We start from the raw sequence: 23,369 nt of genomic DNA on the forward strand, positions 1-23,369 counted from the left end.
CATTTCCATTTTTTGTACTTTTTTGATCTACTCGATATACGTATACTGTAATTGATTTACTTAGTCATTATTATTTTTATTTCATTTATAATTTTTTGTATATTATGTATTGCATTAAACTGCTGCTGCTAAGTTAACAAATTTCACATCACATGCCGGTGACAATAAACCTGATTCTGATTCTAATATCATCCTGAGGTGTACACAAATGGCAAACATATCCTCCTGCTATTCTAACCTATAACTTGGGCTCCACACAATAAGAGACATTTGTTTAGACTCACTCCACCCACAGCAGCAGCAGTAGCTGGGTCAGTCACTCAACCACGTCAAAATGCAATTGTTTTGGCCATTTGTTTGTGGGAATGTCTGACTAGTGACCTTAAAGATATGATCACAAAAAGATTTAATTTCCCGTAACACGGTTTTAGAGGTACAGTCTAATCGCTGCATCTAACCTTCACTAATGAACAAAATCGAGACACAAAGGTAAGGTGTAGCACTTATTGCCCTTAAGTCAATGGAGAAATTTCACTAACTAGCCACTTCTTATTGGAAGGAAAGCTTTAGAGGAATAATGTGGAACAACCCAGGGAAATTGAATTAATTATGTTCAAGCCAGCAAAAGGTTTCAATAAACTGAAAGGACCTTCAGTTTGGTGTGTTTCAGATTGGTTTAGAATTTATCCCCTTTCAAAAGCATGCTATTAAAATAGCCATTCATGGGCAAGCTGACTATCCTATGAGTTAAGGCTAACTCACTGGGGGTATTTAAAGAAGAACAAGCATATCAAGAATTGAGGACAGTAGGGAACTGACACAGAAGTAATAAAGTGCAAGGAGTTAAGTCATGATCATACAGAATGTCAACAGGTTTGATGGGCCAATTACTCCTACAATTTTCTTAAGTTCTTAACTGCTGCACATCAGAACTAAGCACCAAAACAAAATAAGCCAACTGCACAGTCAATTCAAGGTTATCTCATCTGTGCATTGGATGTTTGACAGTTTTTTTAAATAAATGAGTCTTTTGGGGTTTCTTTGTTTTGTGGCTTTCTGTAAGGAGATCAACGTCAAGGCTGAAGGTTGTATTATGTATACATACTTTGATAATAAATGTACTTTGAACTATCAATGAGATTACAAGTAATAACCTTTGGAATGGAGTGCAAAATCGTTATTTTTCTCGTAGTTTAACTTTCCTATGCTTGCTTATTATTTTTATATAATCATCCATATGTGTATAATTGTTCAGTGAATTTTCAGTAATTGTATAGCAGATTCTATATTCTTCTAGAGGTTTCTCTGCAGCCTGTCACACCACTAAATCTAACTTCCTTCGGTCACGTTTTATCACTGGAATGTGCCTTCTCTCTCTAATGCGCTAGTTTTTGGTATGAAGACCACAACTTTTCTTTGTAGACGGTCATTTTTCATTGTTGTGAACACCCACTAAAATAGCTATTTAATTACAACATTCACACCTCATTCCTGACTTCTGAAGAACTTCAGATTAATTTATCACATGTACACGGAAACAGTGAAATGAGTCGTTTGCGATAACAAGCAACACACCCGAGGATTATACCGATGACAGCCTGCAAGTGCGGGCGCACATTCAGAGCCAGCACAGCATACCCACAATGCTCAGAACAACACAACAGATTAGAACATACCCAGCAACAAAGCAATAAATCTCTGGGTAAATATCACCAGATCCAACATAACCAATAACCAGGTATCCACTGCTCGAAGTGTAACTTGCCTAATATCATGAGCATACATTTTGAATTCTGGTACAAAAATAAGTTTCTCCACATCTGATTTTCATTTTCACGTAGGAGTGCCAATGTTCTGGATTTTATTTGAGGAATGAAACACAAAGTATCTCTGTACAGCTGTGGGCCTTGTGCCTAGCAAGTATTATTGAAATCATACCTGAACTACATTGGTTTGTTTTCCAAAATCATTCTGATATTCAGGGAAAAGCTGGTCCAGATCATTTACTCCTTCCAAGTCCTCCATTGTCTGGTCACAGTTCAAAACCTGATCCAGATCAGAAACCTGAAAGCACATTTTTAACAACATGGAAGTGAAATATAAGCTTTCCCATCTTCATTGACTTGGTCATGACCAAGCACATCCACAAGATCAGGGCCCAAACCACCTTCTCACCAAGCATTACATAGGCACGTGGGTTAAGGAGAGTGCTTAAATGAAGCAATAGATGTATTAGTACAGTGAAGGATTCGTTGTTCATACAGAATTCATTCACATCTGGTATTGTGCATTGAATAAGCTAACTTGGCACAGTAAACTTGTGCATGGTATTCTGGACCTAGATAAACCACACCAGCTGTATGGGAAAAACAGATCCAATCTCCACAAAGAGAGAAGCACTGCATAAGGTGAAAAAAAAAAGAATAACTAGGTGTACCATAAGATAAAACAGACGCATACTTTTCTCCCTCTGAAGGAGAGTCAAAAGAGTAACTCAGCAGGGGTCTACAACAAAATGAAAAAGGATTGATGGAGTTTTTAATGTAGACAACCTATCACCATTTCTGATTAAAATAAGAAATAGGCGCATAAATACTCAGCACCTATGGTCTGTTCACCAGAAAAAACAGCATCTCCATTGGCCACCCATTTTAATTCCACTTCCCATTCCATATGTTCATCCATGGCCTCCTCTGCTGTCACAATAAGGCCACACTCAGGATGGAGGAACAACACCTTATATTCTGTCTGGGTAGCCTCCAACCTGATGGCATGAACATCGATTTCTCCAACTTCCAGTAATGCTCCCCCACCCCCCCCCACCATTCCCTATTCCCATTTCCCTCTTTCACCTTACCTCCTTGCCTGCCCATCACCTCCCTCTGGTGCTCCTCCCCCTTCTCCTTCTTCCATGGTCTTCTGTCCTCTCCTATTAGATTCCCCCTTCTCCAGCCCTGTATCTCTTTCACCAATCAATTTCCCAACTCTTTACTTCACCTCTCCTGGTTTCACCTATCACCTTGTGTTTCTCCCTCCCCTCCCCCTCACTCCTCATCTTTTTTTCTTCAGTCCTGATGAAGGGTCTTGGACTGAAAAGTCAACTACACTCTCTTTTCCATAGATGCTGCCTGGCCTGCTGAGTTTTCTTCAGTATTTTGTTCATTAATCATTAAACTGCTGATCTCCTGAGAATTTCCTGTACAACACTCTCTAGAGCGTACAAAGAATGGTGCCAAAACAAAAAAGAAAACAGCTAGTAATCACTAGTTCTGTGGGTAAAAACATTTTGTTAAAGAGAGATGTCAGTGGAGAATGACCAGACTATTTCAAGACAATGTAGCGATGTGCTACACACAGCGCTGAAATAACGACACGCAGTCGGTAAGTCGTTTCGAGACTAGTTTATTGAAACTTTGGGGCGCTGGCATTTAAATCCCTAGCGCCCACCCTCTCTGGGTGGAAATGACGTCAGAGGTGCATTACCAAAGTCTCCCCCGCGCGCTGGCTATTTGTGAGCCGGTTCGCCTGCGCAGAAAGTGGGTCGCCACAACAACATGAAGGCAACAGTAACTCAAATAACCACCGTGTTACAACAGTCGTGTGTAGAAGAGCATCTCTGAACACACATCGATCCTTGAAGCAGATGGGCTACAGCAGCGGAAGACCATGTATGTATAGTAATTGGCCACAGGCGGTATCTAATATAGTGGCCACTATGTGTACAGTCATAGAGTTAAAGACATGCAGCAAAGAAAGTTTCTTTGGCCTATCAAATCCATGCCATCCACTGACCACCTTTTTACACTGATGCCATTTTATTCTCCCTGCACACACATCAACTTCCCCCTAGATCAGGAGTTCCCAATCTGGAGTCTGTGGAGCCCTTGGCATAAAAAAGGTTGCGAACTGCTGCCCCAGATCTCACTACTCCAACACACACGAGGGGTTAATTAACCTACCAACCTGCAAGTATTTGGCATGTGGGAGAGTACTGGAGCACCTGGAGGAAATTCAAGCAGTAAGTAAGAGGTCCTGAACAAGCCCCACTATTCATAAATGCTGAGGTAGTGGGAAGGGTCTCCAGTTTCAAGTTTTTGGTGATGAATATCACTGAGAAGCTTTCTTGGTCTGGCAACACAACCTCGATAGTAATGAAGGCACAACAGCAATTATACTACCTGAGGTGCTTAAGGAGAGGTAATCTGCCCTAAAGGTTGCTGGCCAACTTTTAGCAATCAGTGATAGAGAGCATACCAACATACATAATGACAATGTGGTGTTCTAGCTGCAGCAAGACAGATCACAAAGCACTTTGATTAGGTCTGCTCAGCACATCATTGGGACTCAACTACCAGACCGGGAGATAATCTACAACTTTCGATGCCTACAGTGCACTCATAATATTATTAAAGATCCACCCCATCCTGGACACTGTCTGTTCAATCTCCTGCCGTCTGGCAGGAGATGCAGCAACATCGTAGCCAAACAGTAAGAGTGAAAACAGCTTTTTCCCTGAGGGCTGTTATGCAGCTGAATAATGCTACACCCGGCTTGCCAATGGTCTTTGAGTGTCATGGACTATTGAAGTCATTTATTGCATGTAAATATGGAATTGTTTTTTTTTTAAAAAGCTGTACTGCATGCATTGTCAATATCTATTTTGCACCGACTGGAGTAGCATCGCAATCTCGTTGTCTTGAGCAATAACATTAAAGTTCTATTCTATTCTCATGGGGAGAACGTGCAAAATCCACACAGACAGCACCCGAGATCAAGTTTGAAATCAATTCTCTGCACTGTGTGGCAGCACCTTTACCAGTTGAACCACTGTGCATGACAAGTCATACCAAATTCAGTAAGGAATTTAAAAGAACCTTCTTTAGCCATGAACTCAACACTGCAGATGAATTTAAAGCCATACATAAAAGGTCTACTTGGTTATAAATTTAACTACAGCTCATCCAAATAGAACTCAAACTCGCAGCATCTCTACACTGGACAATTACTCCAAGCATGACCTCAAGTACACTGTCAATCTGTTTGAGGATTAAATGCTAAACAGTGATCAAGGGAGTGAATATGGTAATACCAAATCTTTCTGATATGGATAAAGGACTCAGCTGACACAGCAAGGCCCAAAATCATCCATGGACAAGCATTAGAGATTGAAATCCAAAATTCGAAAACCCTTGAAATATGAATGGAAAATTCCACAAGGCGCTGAGAAGGTTCTCATGCAACAGCGTCAGTTCTGAGAAGTGAGCAGAAGTTAATGAACATTAGAAAAACACTGCATAAAGCGAAAAGTGAAGATCTCGAATTTGTATTGAGAGAGTGGATTTGTCAGTGGAGTGAACATATGCTGCTTAACGGTATGCTGATCATGAAATAAGAAAATATCTATCCCGACAAACTGAAAATTGAAGGCAATTGTGAATATTTAGTAGGCTGGTTGCAGAAATTTAAGAAAAGGTATTGCATTAAATTTTTGAAGATTTGTGGTGATAAAGCATTAATATTCTGAATCTAGATAGATCTAGATAAAAATCTAATGTGCTGAAAGGCTGCATCAGTACATATGTGTGATGAACAAGTACAAGACAAAGACTGTTTACCGGGAACACACAAATTCAGAGTCAGAAATGAAAGTCTGGCCCCAGGCATTTCCGATAAGGGGTACTCAGCTTTTATTACCCAGAGCATGATACTTTAAATTGGGGGCTACTGTGAGTGACCATTCCATCATGGCTGATTTATTATCTGTCTCAACCCCATTCTCTTGCCTGCTTCCCATAACCTTAGAAGCCCTCAAGAGTTCATCAATCTCTGCTTCATATATAGCCAATGTCTTGGCCTCCAAAGCTGTCTATGGCAACGAATTCCATAGATTCACCACACTCTGGCTAAAGAAATTCTTCATCTTTTTTCCTCAAGGGATGTCCTTGCATCCTAGGACTGTGTTTCTGGTCCCGGACTCACCACTATTTAAAAAAAAATCCTCTCCATGTCTACTTAAAGAGTTTCCATTATTCGACAGATTTCAATGACAGCTTCTAAACTCCAGTGAGTACAAGCCCAGAGCCATCAAATGCTCCTCATATATTAACCCTTTCATTCCTGGGATATTTCTCATGAACCTCCTCTTGACCTTCACCAAAATAAACATGCAAGAAGAAAATAAACAGAAATCATTTCCAGAGCAAGTAATTATAATCTTGAGGTTAAAGCTGGGTCATGCTAGCTGGATTCTGAAAGAGGTAGTGGTAGAGATTGTGGAGGTATTAGTAATGATCTTTCAAGAATCACGTACTCTGGCATGGTTTCAGCGGACTGGAAAATTGCAAAGTCACTCCACTTTTTAAGAAAGGAGGGAGGCAGCAGAAAAGGAATCATAGATCATTTATCCTGACCTCAGTGGTTGAAGATGTTGGAGTCCATTGTTAAAGATGAGGTTATGGAGTACTTGGTGACACAGGACAAGATAGGATAAAGTCAGCATGGTTTCATTAAGGGAAAATCTTGCCTACGAACCTGTTGGAATTCTTTGAGGAGATAAGTAGGACAGATAAAGGGGATGCAGTAGATGTTGTATATTTGATTTTCAGAAGGCCTTTGACAAGGTGCCACACGAGGCTGCTTACCAAGTTAAGAGCCCATTGTATTACAGGAAATTTACTGGCAGGGGTAGAGCATTGGCTGATTAGTAGGAGGCAGCGAGTGGGAATAAAAGGATCTTTTTCTGGTTGACTGCTGGTGACTAGTGGTGTTCTGCAGGGGTCAGTGTTGGGACCGCTTCTTTTTATGCTGTATATCAATTATATAAATGATGAAATAGATGGCTTTGTTGCCAAGTTTGCAGATGATATGAAGATTGGTAGAGAGGTAGTGTTGAGGAAAGTTTTAACCATATTAAGAGAATGGGCAAGAAAGTGGCAAACAAAATGCAATGTTGAAAAATGCATGGTTGTGCACTTTGGTAGAGGAAATAAATATGCAGACAATTTTCTAAACAGATAGAAAATATAAAAATCTGAGATGCAAAGGGACTTGGAAGTCCTTGTACGGAACACCCTAAAGGTTAACCTGCAGGTTGAGTCAGTGGTAAGGAAGGTAAATGCAATATTAGCATTTTTTTTTAAAAAAGAGGTCCAGAATAGAAGAGCAGGGATGTGATGCTGAGGCTTTATAAGGCACTGGTGATGTCTCACCTTGAGTATTGTGAACAGTTTTGGAAAGATGTGCTGGCATTGGAGAGAATTCAGAGGAGGTTCACAAGGATAATTCCAGGAATGAAAGGGTTCTTATATGAACACTGTGATGGCTCTGGGCTTGTACTCACTAGAATTTAGGAGGAAGAGGGGAGATTTCATTGAAACCTTTCGAATGTTGAATGGCCTAGACAGAGTAGATGTGGAAAGGATGTTTCCCATGGAGGGGGAGTCTAGGACAAGAGGACACAGCGTCAGGATAGAGGGGTACCCATGTAAAACAGACGCAGAGAAATTTCTTTAGCCAGAGGGTGGTGAATTTGTGCAATTTGTTACCACAGGCAGCTGTGGAGGCCAGGTTGTTGGGTGTATTTAAGGCGGAGATTGATCAGTTCTTGATTGGCCATGGCATCAAAGGTTACAGTAGAAGGCCAGGGAGTGGGGCTGGGGGGTGGCAGGGGAGGGAGGATCAACCATGATTCAATGGCAGAGCAGACTCAATGGGGCAAATGGTTTAATTCTGCTCCTATGGTCTTATGCAGACCACCAGCAATCCAACTCACCAACAATTTCCTCAAAAATACAGGAATGCAGAGTCCCTTTCCTGATTATTACTAAGCTAAAGGCTAGCTACACTGCATAGCAGTTTTGTAATTTGCCACCGTTGGCATGACAATGTACATGAAAGACGGCTGCATATCTAACAGGGACAGCAAGGCCAGCAACAGGCAGTAGGTAACGTTTCAAGTGAAAACAACCTCAAGATCCACTGACACTTACATCTGGCTTTGTGTCCACAACATCAATCTCCACATTCACTTCTGCCTGCAGGATCTTTTGTTTGGTCTGTTCAATGACGAGGCTGAGCTTGTTAATATACGACTGCAGTTCCTCGGCAGAATCCATGTTCATTTCCAACAGTGCACGCTTAAATCGGTCCATCATACCTTCTTCGAGAAGCTCCTAAAAGGAACAGTAAAACAGAAATTCAGTACAAAGAGACAAAAATACTACAGATGGTGGAAATCTGAAATAAAAATAGATGATGGAAATAGTCAGGTAGCTTCTGTGGGAAGAGAAATAGAAGTTAATGTTTCATTTCAAAGGTATCAGTTCAGACAAAGGGCCTTTGACTTAAAACTTGAACTCCACACATACCTGTTGATTACTTCCATCGTCTTCTGTTTTAATTGCAATGCAAATATATTCAGTGGCCAGTCAGTGCAAAAAAAACATGCAGACGTGGTCAAGAGGTTCAATTGTTGTTCAGACCAAACATCAGAATGGGGAAGAAGTGTGACCTAAGTGACTTTGACCATGGAATGACTGTTGATGCCAGGTGGGTTGGTTTGATCATCTCAGAAACTGATGATCTCCTGGGATTTTCAGTCTCGAGAGTTTACAGAGAATAATGCAAAAAAACCAAAAAGAAAATCCAGTCAGCAGCAGATCTGTGGACGTAAATACTTTGTTAATAAGAGAGGCAACAGGAGAACAATCAGATTGGTTCAAGCTGACAGCAAGGTGAGAGAAATTCAACTAACCACGCGTTACAACAGTGGGTTTCAGAAGAGCACATCTGACTGCACAACACGCTGAACCTTGAAGTGGATGGGCTATAGCAACAGAAAACCACACCATGTTCCTACAGTGTACCAATAAAGTGGCCATTGAGCGTATGGTGTTGAATGATAAATTTATACAAATCTGCAACAAAAACCACACCATGTTCCTAAAGTGGACTAATAAAGTGGCAACTGAGTGTATGGTGTTGAACAATAGATTTATACAGATCTGTTCTTTTTGTTAAGGTAAATGAGTTCAAGATTGAAGAAATGAAAGATTTCATTATTAGTTCAGATCTGTCACAGTTAAACGCACAGCAACACTAGCCACGGAGTGTGTTATTTCCATCTTGAGGACAACAGTATATAATTATATACATCAACTTATTAGATGGGACTACCAGTTTAGCACTAAATTATTATTCAGTAACGTCCAAAGACCTTGTAGTCACTGCAGAAGTGTATCTAAAACAGGATTCCACATTTCAAAAGCTAGTTACTTCTGCCCCACCCACCCCAGCATTTTTCCCAACCACCCAAAAGGTTTGGAACTGCTGATGGGTGCAGCACAACACCTGTCTTCGTGATGTCCTGATCTAGATTCCCCGAGAACAACTGGAAAGTCACCTCATTAACGTTTGTGTGTAAACACAGGGGCTAATGACTATCTGTTGATTCAATCACAACAAAAAATAATACATAAAGGCATCATCACCTACAGAAAACCCTTTGTATCACATTGTGACTTTTAAAATGCCACTTTACTTTCTTTCACAATAAAACAATAATGTTGATCATGTGTCACAGATACTGGCTCAATTTTACTCAGAGGTATCTAGCAGAACTTGCCTCAACTTGAAACAGCCCTTAAATGTGCATTATAAAAAGCCAAGCAAATGATGAGCACAGCACAATTCACATTGATGGGTATATTCACTCCCCAAGCTGAACTACAAATTTTGCATTTGTAAATGCCTTTCACCTCAGGACATCCTAAGGAGGTTTTAGCCAAACATGCAAACACTGGCTGGGAAATATGGCAGACTTGTCTATTGCAATCTACCATCACAGCTGTGTTGATAACCAGATGGGTCTATTTTGAAAGATGTTGATAAAATATATTTTATTCTTAGGGAGTGTCTTACACCTCCTTTGGTCGATACTAATCTCCACTCCGCCAACCACTTGGTATATATTTTCTTAAATAATGAGGCCAAAGTTTTGCACTTTGGGCACTGGCTGCTGTCCCTAAAATTTGGATTTGAAAGAGAAATTTCACTTGTTTCTGCAGCCTTCCTCTCATTACAGGAGGGGATTGCAGGTTTTAGAGAGGGTATCAAAGTGATTTACCAGGATGCTCGAGGAAATCTGCAGATGCTGGAAATTCAAGCAACACACACAAAAGTCCTGACGAAGGGTCTCGGCCCAAAACGTCGACAGCACTTCTCCCTATAGATACTGCCTGGCCTGCTGCGTTCCACCAGCATTTTGTGTGTGTTACCAGGATGCTGCCTGGATTAGAAAATCACAGGATAAAAACGTCCAGTACGAGGCAACATGCAACAAAGAAAGATCTTTACCTTTAGCTAAGGATTCTTATCCTCTGGGGCACGAGCAATAAGGAGAGGTGAATTGGAAAAAGCTTGTCCTTTTGTGAACAACTAAACAAACTGGATCTACATAACTTGAAATTTACAATGAGGTGTGGTTTTTACTAAACATCAATGACCCTCAAGTGATATGAAAATGAAGATAACCAGATATTTCAACTGATTGTATGATTTCAAAAGAGGGGGTAGAGATAAAGATTAAAAGGTGGTTTAAAACAAGGTTGTATAGGGACTTCTCAGTTCTGTGTAGGAACTTCTATAACCTGGAGAGTTAGAGAAGTTAGGTCAATGGGGGTACTTACAAGGGAAATAGTTTTTTTTTTAAAAAAGACCAGGGAACTAAAGGCTAAAGGAAACTGAAAGAAGAGACCTACACGAAGGGTCTCAACCCAAAGCACCAACTCTTTATTCCTCTCCATAGATGCTGCACGAGCCAAGTTCCTCCAGCATTTTGTGTGTGTTTCTCTGGATTTCTAGCATCTGCAGAATCACATGTTCAGAAGAAGCAATGAGGCCTGGGGCAGATCAGCCATGATTATTTGTGTAGGGATGTGGGGGAAAAGCAGGCATGTGGGGCTGGAGTGGCCGAAACCTGCCTCTATGCTCTTATATTTATTCCCCTCCTGCTGAGCAACCATATTCATACGGCCCATGGAGGAACTCAGCAAGTCAGGCAACATCTCTAAATGGAAGTTTCCTGGACAAATCAACTCCAACCATAACAGCAAGGCCCACCGTTTGGAGTGGAGCCTGAACAAGCTTTGCCCATTAAAAGCTGGAGAAGACAACTGGCTAAAACACAACCCATGTTTCAGACAGATGTCAAAGTAGCTAACAATTCTCAGAACACTTTTAAAATTCAAGAACACTTAAAAGCTAAAACAAACAGCATATTACAAAAGTAAAAATTACAATATTTTAAAACTAAAAACACAAAGACAAAATACAAACCTGTAATCTGTTCAAGTAACCTCCAAGAGGCCTACAACCTCGTTGTTGGGTTTGGAGGCTTGTATGCCTCAATGACCTGAAGAACTATGTTGGCAGGAGTCAGAGCTTTATGCTTTGGCTCTTGGGAGGGTCACCCATGTCAAACAGGTCAAGAAGGTAGAGGACAGGCTAAGAGTGGTCCACCAGTGCTCCAGATCAGGGTTAAGCTCAGGGCTAACAACCCTGACTAGTAAAACAAAATTGTTACAGAAATAATGATGAAGAACCCTTCCACATGAGTGCGATGGTATTTCTGAGACTCCAGCTGGGACTTGCATGACCAACAGTAAACTGAAAGAAAGCTACTGACACAATGAAGGCTGTTCTGAATACCGCCAGAGATGGAAGACCTTCATTTCTGCCCTAAACACCAGTGGCGTAACAGGCAGTAAGTAGTAAGCATTCAAGTAAAAGCAAACAATTAAAGTGAATTATACAATGAAACTCACTTTAAATCCCTCACGGTCACTCCCTGTATTGGAATCAATAAGGGACAACTCCCTATGGTTCAACCTGATACAGGTTGTTCGAGCAAATTGTCCGATGTAGGGGCATGGAATTAGTCCACTTTTATGCTCCAGTATTGGACTTTAGATTGACTGAATATCAATATCAATACACAATATCAGAATACAGGTGGAGAAAACACCTTAAAACAGCTGCCAGCAAAGTGGGGAAAATACTGTGAACATTTGCCAGCAAGCCCAGTGCTTCCATACGTGTACACACATGCACAGCAACCTCAGACTTTCTGGTAATGACATAAAGAAATGTTGTTTGACCTGCAAGGAACTGCTGACTGAGATGTGGTCCATTTTCTGCCGAGTGCTGCACAGATACAAAGCTTTTCATTTGCATTGAAACACTACCTTCTACTGGTAGAAATCAGGTACTGCAGTTAATTGTGTCTCAAAGCACAGGTGAATTCACATTTTAAGACTCATTTGAAAGGTCTTTTAACTATATGAAAAATCTACATGATAAATAGAGAAAAAACTGAATTAAAGTAAGTTGTGCAAAAAGGAATAAATAAAAAGTGATGCTCCTGGGTTCAATATCTGTTTAGAAATCGGATGGCAGAGGAGAAGCAGTTCCTGAACTGCTGAGTGTGTTCTTTCAGGCTTCTGTACCTCCTTCCCGACAGTAACAATGAGAAGAGGGCATTTCCTGGGTGCTGGGGGTCCTTAATGATGGACACCGCCTTCCTAAGGCACCGCTCCTTGAAGATGTCTTGGGTACTATGGAAGCTAGTACCCATGATGGATGTGACTAATTTTATAAGTTTCTACAACTTACTTCGATCTTGTGCAGTAGCCAACCAACCCTTCCCCCCCCCCACCCCCCCACCCCCATACCAGACGGTGATACAGCCAGTCAGAATGGTTTTCAAGGAGCATCTATAGTTTGAGTGTTTTAGTTGACAAACTAAAGCTGAGCTACACTGACAGAAGGCTTCTGAACTATTCAGCTTTCATCCCCCTTTGCAGCGGTGCTCTCAAATTCTTAACTCCTCCTTTCTTAGTTATTCCTTTTTATGTCTTTATGCACTACAAATCTTTGCAGCATTCTTATGCTTTGCGATCATTGTCTTTTTATTGCCGCATTTATTATTACCATGTAGGTTTACTCTGTGAGCTTCATCAGGGCAAGGAATTTCACTGCATCCTGGTGTCTACGACAGTAAACTCTTAAAACTGAACTCCCCACTCTAAATTTAATTGTTTATTTACATACTATGTGTGTTTGGACTTGTGGAAGGGTTTTGAAGTAGTCGCCTGATGAAGATGGAAGAATAGTTTCACGCCCTGTCTGCTCTGCGGCACCTCACACAATACATACACGTCCAGGAGACTACGCTGCTTCCCTTGTTCACAGAGAGGCAGACCAGAAATCGATGCACTTAAGTACTCAAGTGCATGTAGGGGGTGGCTGGAAGCATCAAAGGGCGATTGCAACAATGATTCATTAAACAGAAACATACATAGGGAGGATCACATTATCCCAGTGGTCCCCAACCACCGGGCCGCAAAGCATGTGCTACCGGGCCGAGAGGAAACAATGTGATTTGGCGATATGAAACATTATGAGTCAGCTGCACCTTTCCTCATTCCCTGTCACACCGACTGTCGAACTTGTACACACGCGAGGTCATTACCCACGTGAGGTCATCAGTCGCCTAAGCACAGCGATACTTTCGCGCCAGGGTTCACTGGTTGGCCTCAGGTAACCAGCCGCCTTGTACGGCCGGCGAGAAGTACTGTTGCTACTGGCCTGGAGCGCCGCCTCTAAACCTGTTTAGCACACTGAATGTTCGTGGGGAGACCGGTGTTAAAATATTCGCAGACAACCTAATTTGGGCTCAGGGTTCCGTGAGCAGCAGAGCAGCTACCGCACTGCGATCTACTGAAAGTCATTCCTCCAGCCAAACTTTTGTCAGCTGATAGATCCTACGGGTGGGGGGGCGGGCGCACGTCCTGTCTCACTCCTTGCTCGTCCGGACTGCGACCGCCGTGGCCCCAGTACGGGGACCTCTGGCCCTTACCTTGTCCTCTCACCCCACCCACGACCAGCCACACCTGGCCAAGGTGTCTGGCAGCGGGCAGGGGGGTGACTGGGAGGCTGTCTAATGAGGCAATGAAACCCTAAAAACTGCTTCGGTACCTTGAGTCCAAGCACCCTGCACTTAAAGACAAACCCGTTGAGTTTTCTGAGCTGAAAAAACGTGGGCAAACGGGACAGAAGCAAGTGCTGAGAGCCACAAAAACTAAACTGCGGAATAGACTGGACATAAGGAACCCCCTGTGAGTATCGCTGCATTCCGGTCATGATTAACAACCCCCACCACCGTCAGCCGGTCCGCAGTGCAATAAAAGTTGATGACCCCTGCATTATCCAATAGTATAATGAACTATCTAATTAGACCCAGGCATCAGACAAACAAACTAAATAATAATTCAATGATTTACCTCCATCTCTCTGGCAACACAAGTTGCAATTCCTAGATATTTCAATACCAAGGAAACAATTGAGTTTAATTTATCAGTTAATTTATCTAGAAACATTAAAGGAGATAATGGCCCCCCACACCCACCTCCTCTATCTCCCAATGACCTTTCACTTCCTCTCACCTGCCTATTACTTTCTTCTGGTCCCCTCTTCTTTTCTTGTCCCCTATTGTCCACTACTCTCTCCCATCAGATTCTATCTTCTCCAGCCGTTGACCTTTCCCACCCACCTGGCTTCACCTATCACCTTCCAGTAAGCCTCTTCCCATCAACCTTTTTATTCAGACCTGATGAAGGGTCTCAGCCTGAAATGTCAACTGTTTATTCATTTCCATAGATGCTGCCTGACCTGCTGGATTCCTCAAGCATTTTGTGTGTTTTTGCAATTATTTCTACATCCTGTTAGCTTAGGCTGGACAGATGCACATTTGAAAATAACAATCCCTGTACTGAAGATTGCAAGAAGGGTCACTAATGCTCACTGACTTATTAAATCTGTTTTTAAATCACAGAGGAGCTTGAGCCCTGTAAAAGCTATTTGGGATACTCAACTGTCCAATTCTATATTTTTCTCCAGAGAAATAGGATGCAGGTAGGTATGAAAAAATGCAACATTTCAAGAGAATCAGCTTTGCTCAGTCAGTACCAGTCACATTAGAACATCGTTGGTTCAAATTGATGCTGGTCCACTATGTTTGACGGAATGCGATTCTGTCACTCGTGTATCTTTCTAGGGAGACACAAACCCCAAGACTTGTTTGAAAGATTAAGGACTCCAACCAATGTAAGACGTAGGACATAGGAGCTGGATTAATCCCTGAGACCATGATGTACAGGAGCAGAAATAGGCCATTCAGCCCACTGAGTCTGCTCTGCCATTCCATCATGGGCTGATCCAACTCTACCTGTCATCTGCCCTCTCCTGCTTTCACCCCATACCCTTTGATGCCCTGGCTAATCAAGAACCTATCTATCTCTGCATTAAATGCACCCAATGACTTGGCCTCCACATCTGCTTGTGGCAACAAATTCCACAGATTTACCACCTCTGACTAAAGTAACTTCTCTGAACCTCTGTTCTAAATGGACGCCCTTCAATCCTGAAGTCGTGCCCTCTTGTCCTAGACTCCCCTACCATGGGAAATAACTTTGCTATATCTAATCTGTTCAGGCCTTTTAACATTTGTAATATTTCTATGAGATTCTCCCCCCACCCCCCAACCCATTCTCCTGAACTCCAGGAAATACAGCCCAAGAGCTGCTAGATGTTCCTCATACTGTAACTTTTTCATTCCTGGAATCATTCTGTGAATTTTCTCTAAACCCTCTCCAATGTCAGTATACCTTTCTAAAATAAGAAACCCAAAACTGCACACAATACACCAAGTGTGGTTCTATGAGTGCCTCAGGTTCACATCCCTGCTCTTATATTCTATACCTCTAGAAATGAATGCCAACATTGCATTCACCTTCTTCACAACCGACTCAACCTGGAGGTTAACATTTAGTGTATCCTGCACAAGGACTCCCAAGTCCCTTTGCATCTATGCATTTTGAATTCTCTCCCCATCTAAATAAGTCTGCCCATTTATTTCTTCCACCAAAGTGCATGACCATACACTTTCTAGTATTGTATTTCATTTGCCACTTCTTTGCTCAATCCCCTAAACTATCTAAGTCCCTCTGCAGGCTCTCTGTTTCCTCAACACTACCCACTCCTCCACCTATCTTTCTACCATAGGCAAATTTAGCCACAAATCCATCAATCCCATAGTCCAAGTCACTGACATACATCGTAAAAAGCAGCGGTCCCAACACCAACCCCTGTGGAACTCCATTGGTAACCGGCAGCCAGCCAGAATAGGATCCCTTTATTCACTCTGTTTTCTGCTGATCAGCCAATGCTCCACCCATGCTAGTAACTCCCCTGTAATTCCATGGGCTCTTATCTTGCTAAGCAGCCTCATGTGCGGCACCTTGTCAAAGGCCTTCTGAAAATCCAAGTACACCACATCTACTGTATCTCCTTTGTCTGCCCTGCTTGTAATTTCCTCAAAAAATTGCAGTAGGTTTGTCAGGCAGGATTTTCCTTTCAGGAAACCATGCTGGCTTTGGCCTATCTTGTCATGTGCCTCCAGGTATTCCTTAATCTCATCCCTAACAATCGATTCCAACAACTTCCCAACCACTGATGTCAGGCTAACAGGTCTATAGTTTCCTTTCTGCCACTTCCCACCCTTCTTAAATACCGGAGTAAAATTTGCAATTTTCCAGACATCCGGTACTATGCCAAAATCTAACAATTCTTGAAAGATCATTGTTAATGCCTCCGCAATCTCTCCAGCTACTTCCTTCAGAACCCGAGGGTACATTCCATCAGGTCCAGATTTATCCACCCTCAGACTATTAAGCTTCCTCAGCACCTTCTCAGTCGTAATTTTCACTGCACACACTTCACTTCCCTGACACTCTTGAATGTCCGGTATACTGCAGATGTCTTCCACAGTGAAGAATGATGCAAAATACGCATTCAATTCCTCTGCCATCTCTGCGTCTCTCATTACAAAATCTCGTGTCATTTTCTATTGGTCCTATATCTACTCTCAACTCCCTTTTACCCTTTATATACTTAAAAAAGCTTTTAGTATCTTCTTTGATATTAGTTGCCAGCTTCCTTTCATAATTCAACTTTTCCTTCCTAATGACCTTCTTAGTTTCCTTCTACATGTTTTTAAAAGCTTCCCAATCCTCTATCTTCCCACCAACTTTGGCTTCCTTTTATGCCCTCTCTTTTGCTTTTACTTTGGCTCTGACTTCACTTATCAGCCACGGTAGTTTCCTTCTTCCATTCAAAAATTTCTTCTCATTTGGAATACATCTGTCTTGCGCTTCCCTCACTTTTCGCAGACACTCCAGCCATTGCTGCTCTGCTGCCCTTCCTGCTAGTGTTCCTTTCCAGCCAACCTTGGCCAGTTCCCCTCTCATGCCATTGTAATGTCTTTTATTCCACTGAAATACCGACACATTGGAATTTAGTTTCTCCTTCTCAAATTTTAAAGTGAACTCAACCATATTATGATCACCGTTCCATAAGGGTCCCTTAACCTTAAGCTCTCTTATCAACTCCAGATCATTGCACAACACCCAATCCAGCACAGCTGATCCCCTAGTGCGCTAAACAAGCAGTTCTAAAAAGTTATCCCTTAGACATTCTACAAATTCTCTCTCGAGGTCCAGTACTGGCCTGGTTTTCCCAATCCACTTTCATGTTAAAATCCCCAATGATTACCATGACATTGCCCTTCTGACACGCCTTTTCTATCTCCTGCTGTAATTTGTAATCCACATCCTGGCTGCTGTTTGGAGGCCTAGATACAACTACCATTAGGGTCCTTTTATCCTTGCCATTTCTTAACTCAACCTATAGAGACTCTACACCTTCTGATCCTATGTCATCCCTTTTTAATGATTTAATATTATTTCTTATGCACAGTCACACCACCCCCTCTGTCTACTAACCTATCTTTCCGATACACTTGATATGCTTAATCCATTCAATCATGGCTAATTTATTTTCCTTCTCAACCCTATTCTCCTACTTTCTCTTCATAATGTTTGATGCCTTCACTGATCAAGAAACTATCAACCTCCATTTTAAATATACCTGAGGACTTGGCCTCCTCTGCAATGAATTCCTCAGACTCACCATCCTCTAGCAAAAGAAATTCCTCCTTATCACCATTTTAAAAGGACATCTTTCTATGAGGCTATTAAGCCTTTCAATATTTGTCAGATCCCCCTTCATTCTTCTAAACTCCAACGAGTACAGAATATTATATTAATTCCATTTTTCTTTTCTTTTACCCAAACTCTCATCAACTTCCCTGATTCTTACTCACCTACACATAAGGGGCAATTGCAGTGAGTCTTTAATATAACAGCTCGCGCCTGTACGGGACGTGGGAGGAAATCGTGCAGGAGGAGAAGACCTACACAATCACAGGAAAAACATACAAACTTCACAAGACAGCACCAAGACAGGATTTAACTGTGGGCTCTAACACTAAGATGAAGACTCAACATGGAAGAATCACTTTTCAAAGCAGCATACATACAATTCTGGAGTTTAGCAGGTCAGGCTGCATCTATGGAAATGAATAAACAGCCAACATTTCAGGCTGAGATCCTTCTTCAGGACCTCCCGAGGTCCTCCAGCTCATGTGTGTGCATTGCTTTAGATTTCTAGCATCCGCAAACCTTTCAAAACTGTGGTGCTGATCCGTTACCTGGATGCTGAGTAGTCTTTCCAGCCTTTCTTGGTCAAGCTGCAGCTTTTCTTCCCTACGTCGAGCGTTGAGCTCCTGCAGCCTGCGTACTTGTTGTTGCCTCCGTTCCATCTTCTCCTCCACCGTCAAGGTGCTAGCCAGGAGCTTGTTGTTAAAGGGAAGCTGCATTCGGTGAATATTTTTCTCATAGAAGTCTGGGAGCTTCCACAGGCCAAGTTCTGGAGAAGGGATCAAAGCCATTTCTCAGTTGAAACACAAAATTCAGCTTCTATCTCACTGTTGTAAGACTCTTGAACTAATCTCTAAAACAATAAATACTGAAGTCTTGATCTCTCAATTCACACAGCCATTGCCCCTTGTGGGGCTTTTTGTTCTTGATGCCATTTGCGCAATTTGTTTTGCATGTAGGGGAGGGGGTTTCGGGGGTTTGTTCTTCTTGTTGCCATTTGCACAATGTTTTTATTTTGCATGGGTTGGGGTTTGATGTTTTTGTTGCTGTTTGCGTGATTTCTTTTGCGCGTGGGAGAGGGTGGATATTTTTCTTTGAACAGCCTCCATGGTGTTCTTTGTGTAACGTGCTGTAAGGTTTTTCTGCTAACGTAATGGCCTCTCTGTATTGTTTCACTGCTAATGTAATGGTTTCTCTGTAGCAGCAAAGTTTAGGTTATGAGTGGAGATAACAGGGCTTGGAATTGTGGGGGGGGAGGGGGGCTTATCCAATGAGAGAAATGTTGTTGTGTCTTGAGTCTGGAAGAGCAATTTTCGCGGTCTGTTACCAGAGAGAGATGAGGAGAGAAGATGCGAATGGAGAGACCACCAGATGGAGCAGACTGAGGAGCAAGCATCTGAGGGGCGGCTACACTCGGAGGTCGATGGGAACAGAAGAACAAACAGTGAGCTCCAACATTGCGCAATAGACTGTTTCATGAGAATGGGCCCTTTGTGCTTTTTATTTTGTTTTCTTTACTAACCATATAATCAAAGTAAGAATTATAAAGCTCAATCATTTAATCACATAGTGTGTACTGTTTGTTATCTCGGGATACTGATTTGTAACAGGGACACATCGCCGAACATCCACCCAAACGAGATTTCTTAAGTTTGGCCAGGCCGGGGGCTATCACCCCCTATATTAAGTCGCTAGCCGAAGCCAGAGTTACATTTGTTTCATGGCTGTCTGGAGAAGATGAATTTTGGAGTTATATACTACATACATACTTTGATAATAAATGTACCTTGAACCTTGACTGCCTGCACTACACTTCCTCTATAACTGTAACACTACATTCTGCATTTTTTTAAAAATCTTTTTGTACTCCTGCAATCTACTTCTGTATGGAATAATCTATCTGAATGGCATGCATACAAAAGCTTTGCACAGTATCTAGGTACATGTGACAATAATAAATCAATATTAGTTCTAATAAAAAATCAATGTCAGAGTCCAGCTTCCTCGATCCAAAAACACAGTTGTTTTTTTTTTAAATCATGTGCAAGATTTTTCTCATCCTGATATTTGGGGCAATAAACTTATTTTCTGGCAACATGACCACTGACATCATCATTGGTCCACACTCATCTTTGAATAGTTGAAGGTGGTGTGAATAGAATGGTCTCAGGACGTCAGGAAGGGAACTCCAAGATTTTGATTTACCGTATACTTTTGCTGCTGACCACTACAAAAGCCTTGTGATTTTATAACCGGCCTTTCACCTTGAATTGATACAGCCTTGGATTTCCAGGATTTCTGTTCTGGTTGTTAAAACACAAGTGGAACAAAGCAGCTGAACATCAAGCCTAGATATTAAACGAAGAACATCTACAGGGAGTTAGGACGTTGAGAAGCAGGACCACAAGGGTAGTCATCTCAGGATTACTCCTTGTGCCACGCGACAGCGAGTATAGGAATAGAGAGAAGTGAAGGATGAATGCGTGGCTGAGGGATTGGAGCAGGGGGCAGGGATTCAGATTTCTGGATCCTTGGGACCTCTTTTGGAGCAGGAGTGACCTGTACAAAAAGGACGGGTTACACTTGAATCCCGTTGGGGGGGGGGGGCAACATCTTGGCAGGGAAGCTTTTGCTGAGACTAAACTAGGATTGCTGGGGGGTGGGAACCAAACTGAAGAGACGGAGAAAGAGGCAGTTGGTTCACAAATAGAGAAGCTTGGAGAAGGTGCGAGAGGGAGGATAGGCAGGTGATCGAGAAGGGACGTGCTCAGACCGATGGTTTGACATGTGTTCATTTTAATGCAAGGAGTATTATGAACAAAGCGGATGAGCTTAGAGCATGGATCAGTTCTTGGAGCCATGATGTTGCGGCTATTACAGAGACTTGGATAGCTCAGGGGCAGGAATGGTTACCTCGAGTGCCGGGTTTTAGATGTTTCAGAAAGGACAGGGAGGGAGGCAAAAGAGGTGGGGGCGTTGCACTGTTGATCAGAGATAGTGTCACGGCCATAAAGGAGGAATTGTCCGCGGAGTCCATGTGGGTGAAAGTTAGGAACAGGAAGTGGTCAATAACTCTTCCGGGTGTTTTTTATAGACTACCCCATAGTAACAGGAACATTGAGGAGTAGATAGGGAGACAGATTCTGGAAAGGTGTAATAATAAGAGTTCTCGTGATGGGAGATTTTAAATTCCCAAATATTGATTGGCATGTCCCTAGAGCGAGGGGTTTAGATGGGGTAGAGTTTGTTAGGTGTGTTCAGGAAGGTTTTTCAACACTATATGTAGATAAGCCTACAAGAGGAGAGGCTGTACTTGATCTGGTATTAGGAAATGTCAGATCTCTCAGTGGGAGAGCATTTGAGATAGTGATTACAACTCTATCTCCTTTACCATAGCACTGGAAGAGGGATAGGAACTGACAAGTTAGGAAAGCGTTTAAATGGAGTAAGGGGGAAATATGAGGCTATCAGGCAGGAATTTGGAAGCATAAAATGGAAACAAATAGTCTCCGTGAAATGTATGGAAGAAATGTGGCAAATGTTCAGGGAATATTTGCTTGGAGTTCTGCATAGGTACCTTCCAATGAGACAGGGAAAGGATGGTAGGGTACAGGAACCATGGTGTACAAAGGCTGTTGTAAATCTAGTCAAGAAGAAAAGAAGAGCTTACGAAAGATTCAAAAAGCTAGGTAATGATAGAAAGCTAGAAGATTATAAGGTTAGCAGGAAGGAGTTCAAGAAGGAAATTAGGAGAATCAGAAGGGGCCATGAGAAGGCCTTGGCGGACAGGATTATGGAAAACCCCAAGGCGTTCTACAAGTACGTTAAGAGCAAGAGGAGAAGATGTGAGAGAATAGAACCAATCAAATTTGACAGTGAAAAAGTGTGTATAGAACCGGAGAAGATAGTAGAGGTACTTAATGAATACTTTGCTTCAGTATTCACTACAGAAAAGGATCTTGGCGATTGCAGGGATGACCTACAGCAGACTGAAAAGCTTGATCATGTAGATATTAAGAAAGAGGATGTGCAAGAGCTTTTGGAAAGCATCAAGTTGGATAAGTCACCGGACCGGACAAGATGTGCCCCAGGCTACCATGGGAGGCAAGGGAGGAGATTGCTGAGCCTCTGGTGATGATCTCTGCATCATCAATGGGGACGGAAGAGGTTCCAGAGGATTGGAGGGTTGCGGATGTTGTTCCCTTATTCAAGAAAGGGAGTAGCAATAGCCCAGGAAATTATAGACCAGTGAGTCTTACTTCAGTGGTTGGTAAGTTGAAGGAGAAGATCCTGAGAGGCAGGATTTATGATCATTTGGCAAGGCATAATATGGTTAGGAATAATCAGCAAGGCTTTGTCAAAGGCAGGTCATGCCTTATGGGCCTGATTTAATTTTTTTAAGAATGTGACTAAACACGTTGATAATGGTAGAACAGTAGATGTAGTGTATATGGATTTCAGCAAGGCATTTGACAAGGTACCCCATTCAAAGGTTATTGAGACATGGGATCCAAGGGGAAATTGCTTTGTGGATCGAGAAATGGCTTGCCCACAGAAGGCAAAGTGTGTTTGTCGACTGGTCATATTTTGCATGGAGGTCAGTCACCAGTGGGGTGCCTCAGGGATCTGTTATGGGACCCTTACTCTTTGTGATTTTTATAAATGACCTGGATAAGGAAGTGGAGAGATGGGTTAGTAAATTTGCTGATGACAAAAGTCGGAGGTGTTGTGGATAGAGTGGAGGGCTGTCAGAGGTTACAGCAGGACATTGATAGGATGCAAAACTGGGCTGAGAACTGGCAGATAGAGTTCAACCCAGATAAGTGTGAAGTGGGTCATTTTGGTAGGTCATTGGTCTTCATCAATCGTGGGATTGAATGTAAGAGCCGAGACGTAATGTTGCAGCTATATAGGACTTTGGTCAGACCCCACTTGGGAGTACTGTGCTCAGTTCTGGTCACCTCACTACAGGAAGGATGTGGAAACTATAGAGAGGGCACAGAGGAGATTTACAAGTATGTTGCCTGGATTGGGGAGCATGCCTTATGAGAATAGGATGAGTGAACTCGGCCTTTTCTCCTTGGAGCGACGGAGGATGAGAGGTGACCTGATAGAGGTGTGTGAGATGATGAGAGGCATTGATCATGTGGATAGTCAGAGGCTTTTTCCCAGGGCAGAAATGGCTAACATGAGAGGGCACAGTTTTAAGGTGCTTGGAAGTAGGTACAGAGGAGATGTCAGGGGTAAGGTGTCAGA

At 42.3% G+C, this 23,369-nt stretch overlaps 1 protein-coding gene across 4 annotated transcripts in view; it reads right to left on the minus strand.

Moving 5' to 3' along the window:
- actr5 (actin related protein 5) overlaps positions 1-23,369 on the minus strand; it is an 82,450-nt gene that overhangs the window by 14,426 nt on the left and 44,655 nt on the right. For all 4 annotated transcript variants that reach the window (XM_073062054.1, XM_073062052.1, XM_073062055.1 and 1 more), the window contains 3 exons: positions 18,665-18,882; positions 7,989-8,171; positions 1,939-2,064 (listed from right to left, as the gene is read on the minus strand). In XM_073062054.1, coding sequence (XP_072918155.1) covers positions 1,939-2,064; positions 7,989-8,171; positions 18,665-18,882 — 527 coding nt within the window. The remainder of the gene's footprint in view (positions 1-1,938; positions 2,065-7,988; positions 8,172-18,664; positions 18,883-23,369) is intronic.

Source organism: Hemitrygon akajei, chromosome 11 (genome assembly GCF_048418815.1).
Source record: "Hemitrygon akajei chromosome 11, sHemAka1.3, whole genome shotgun sequence".
NCBI lineage: Eukaryota > Metazoa > Chordata > Chondrichthyes > Myliobatiformes > Dasyatidae > Hemitrygon > Hemitrygon akajei.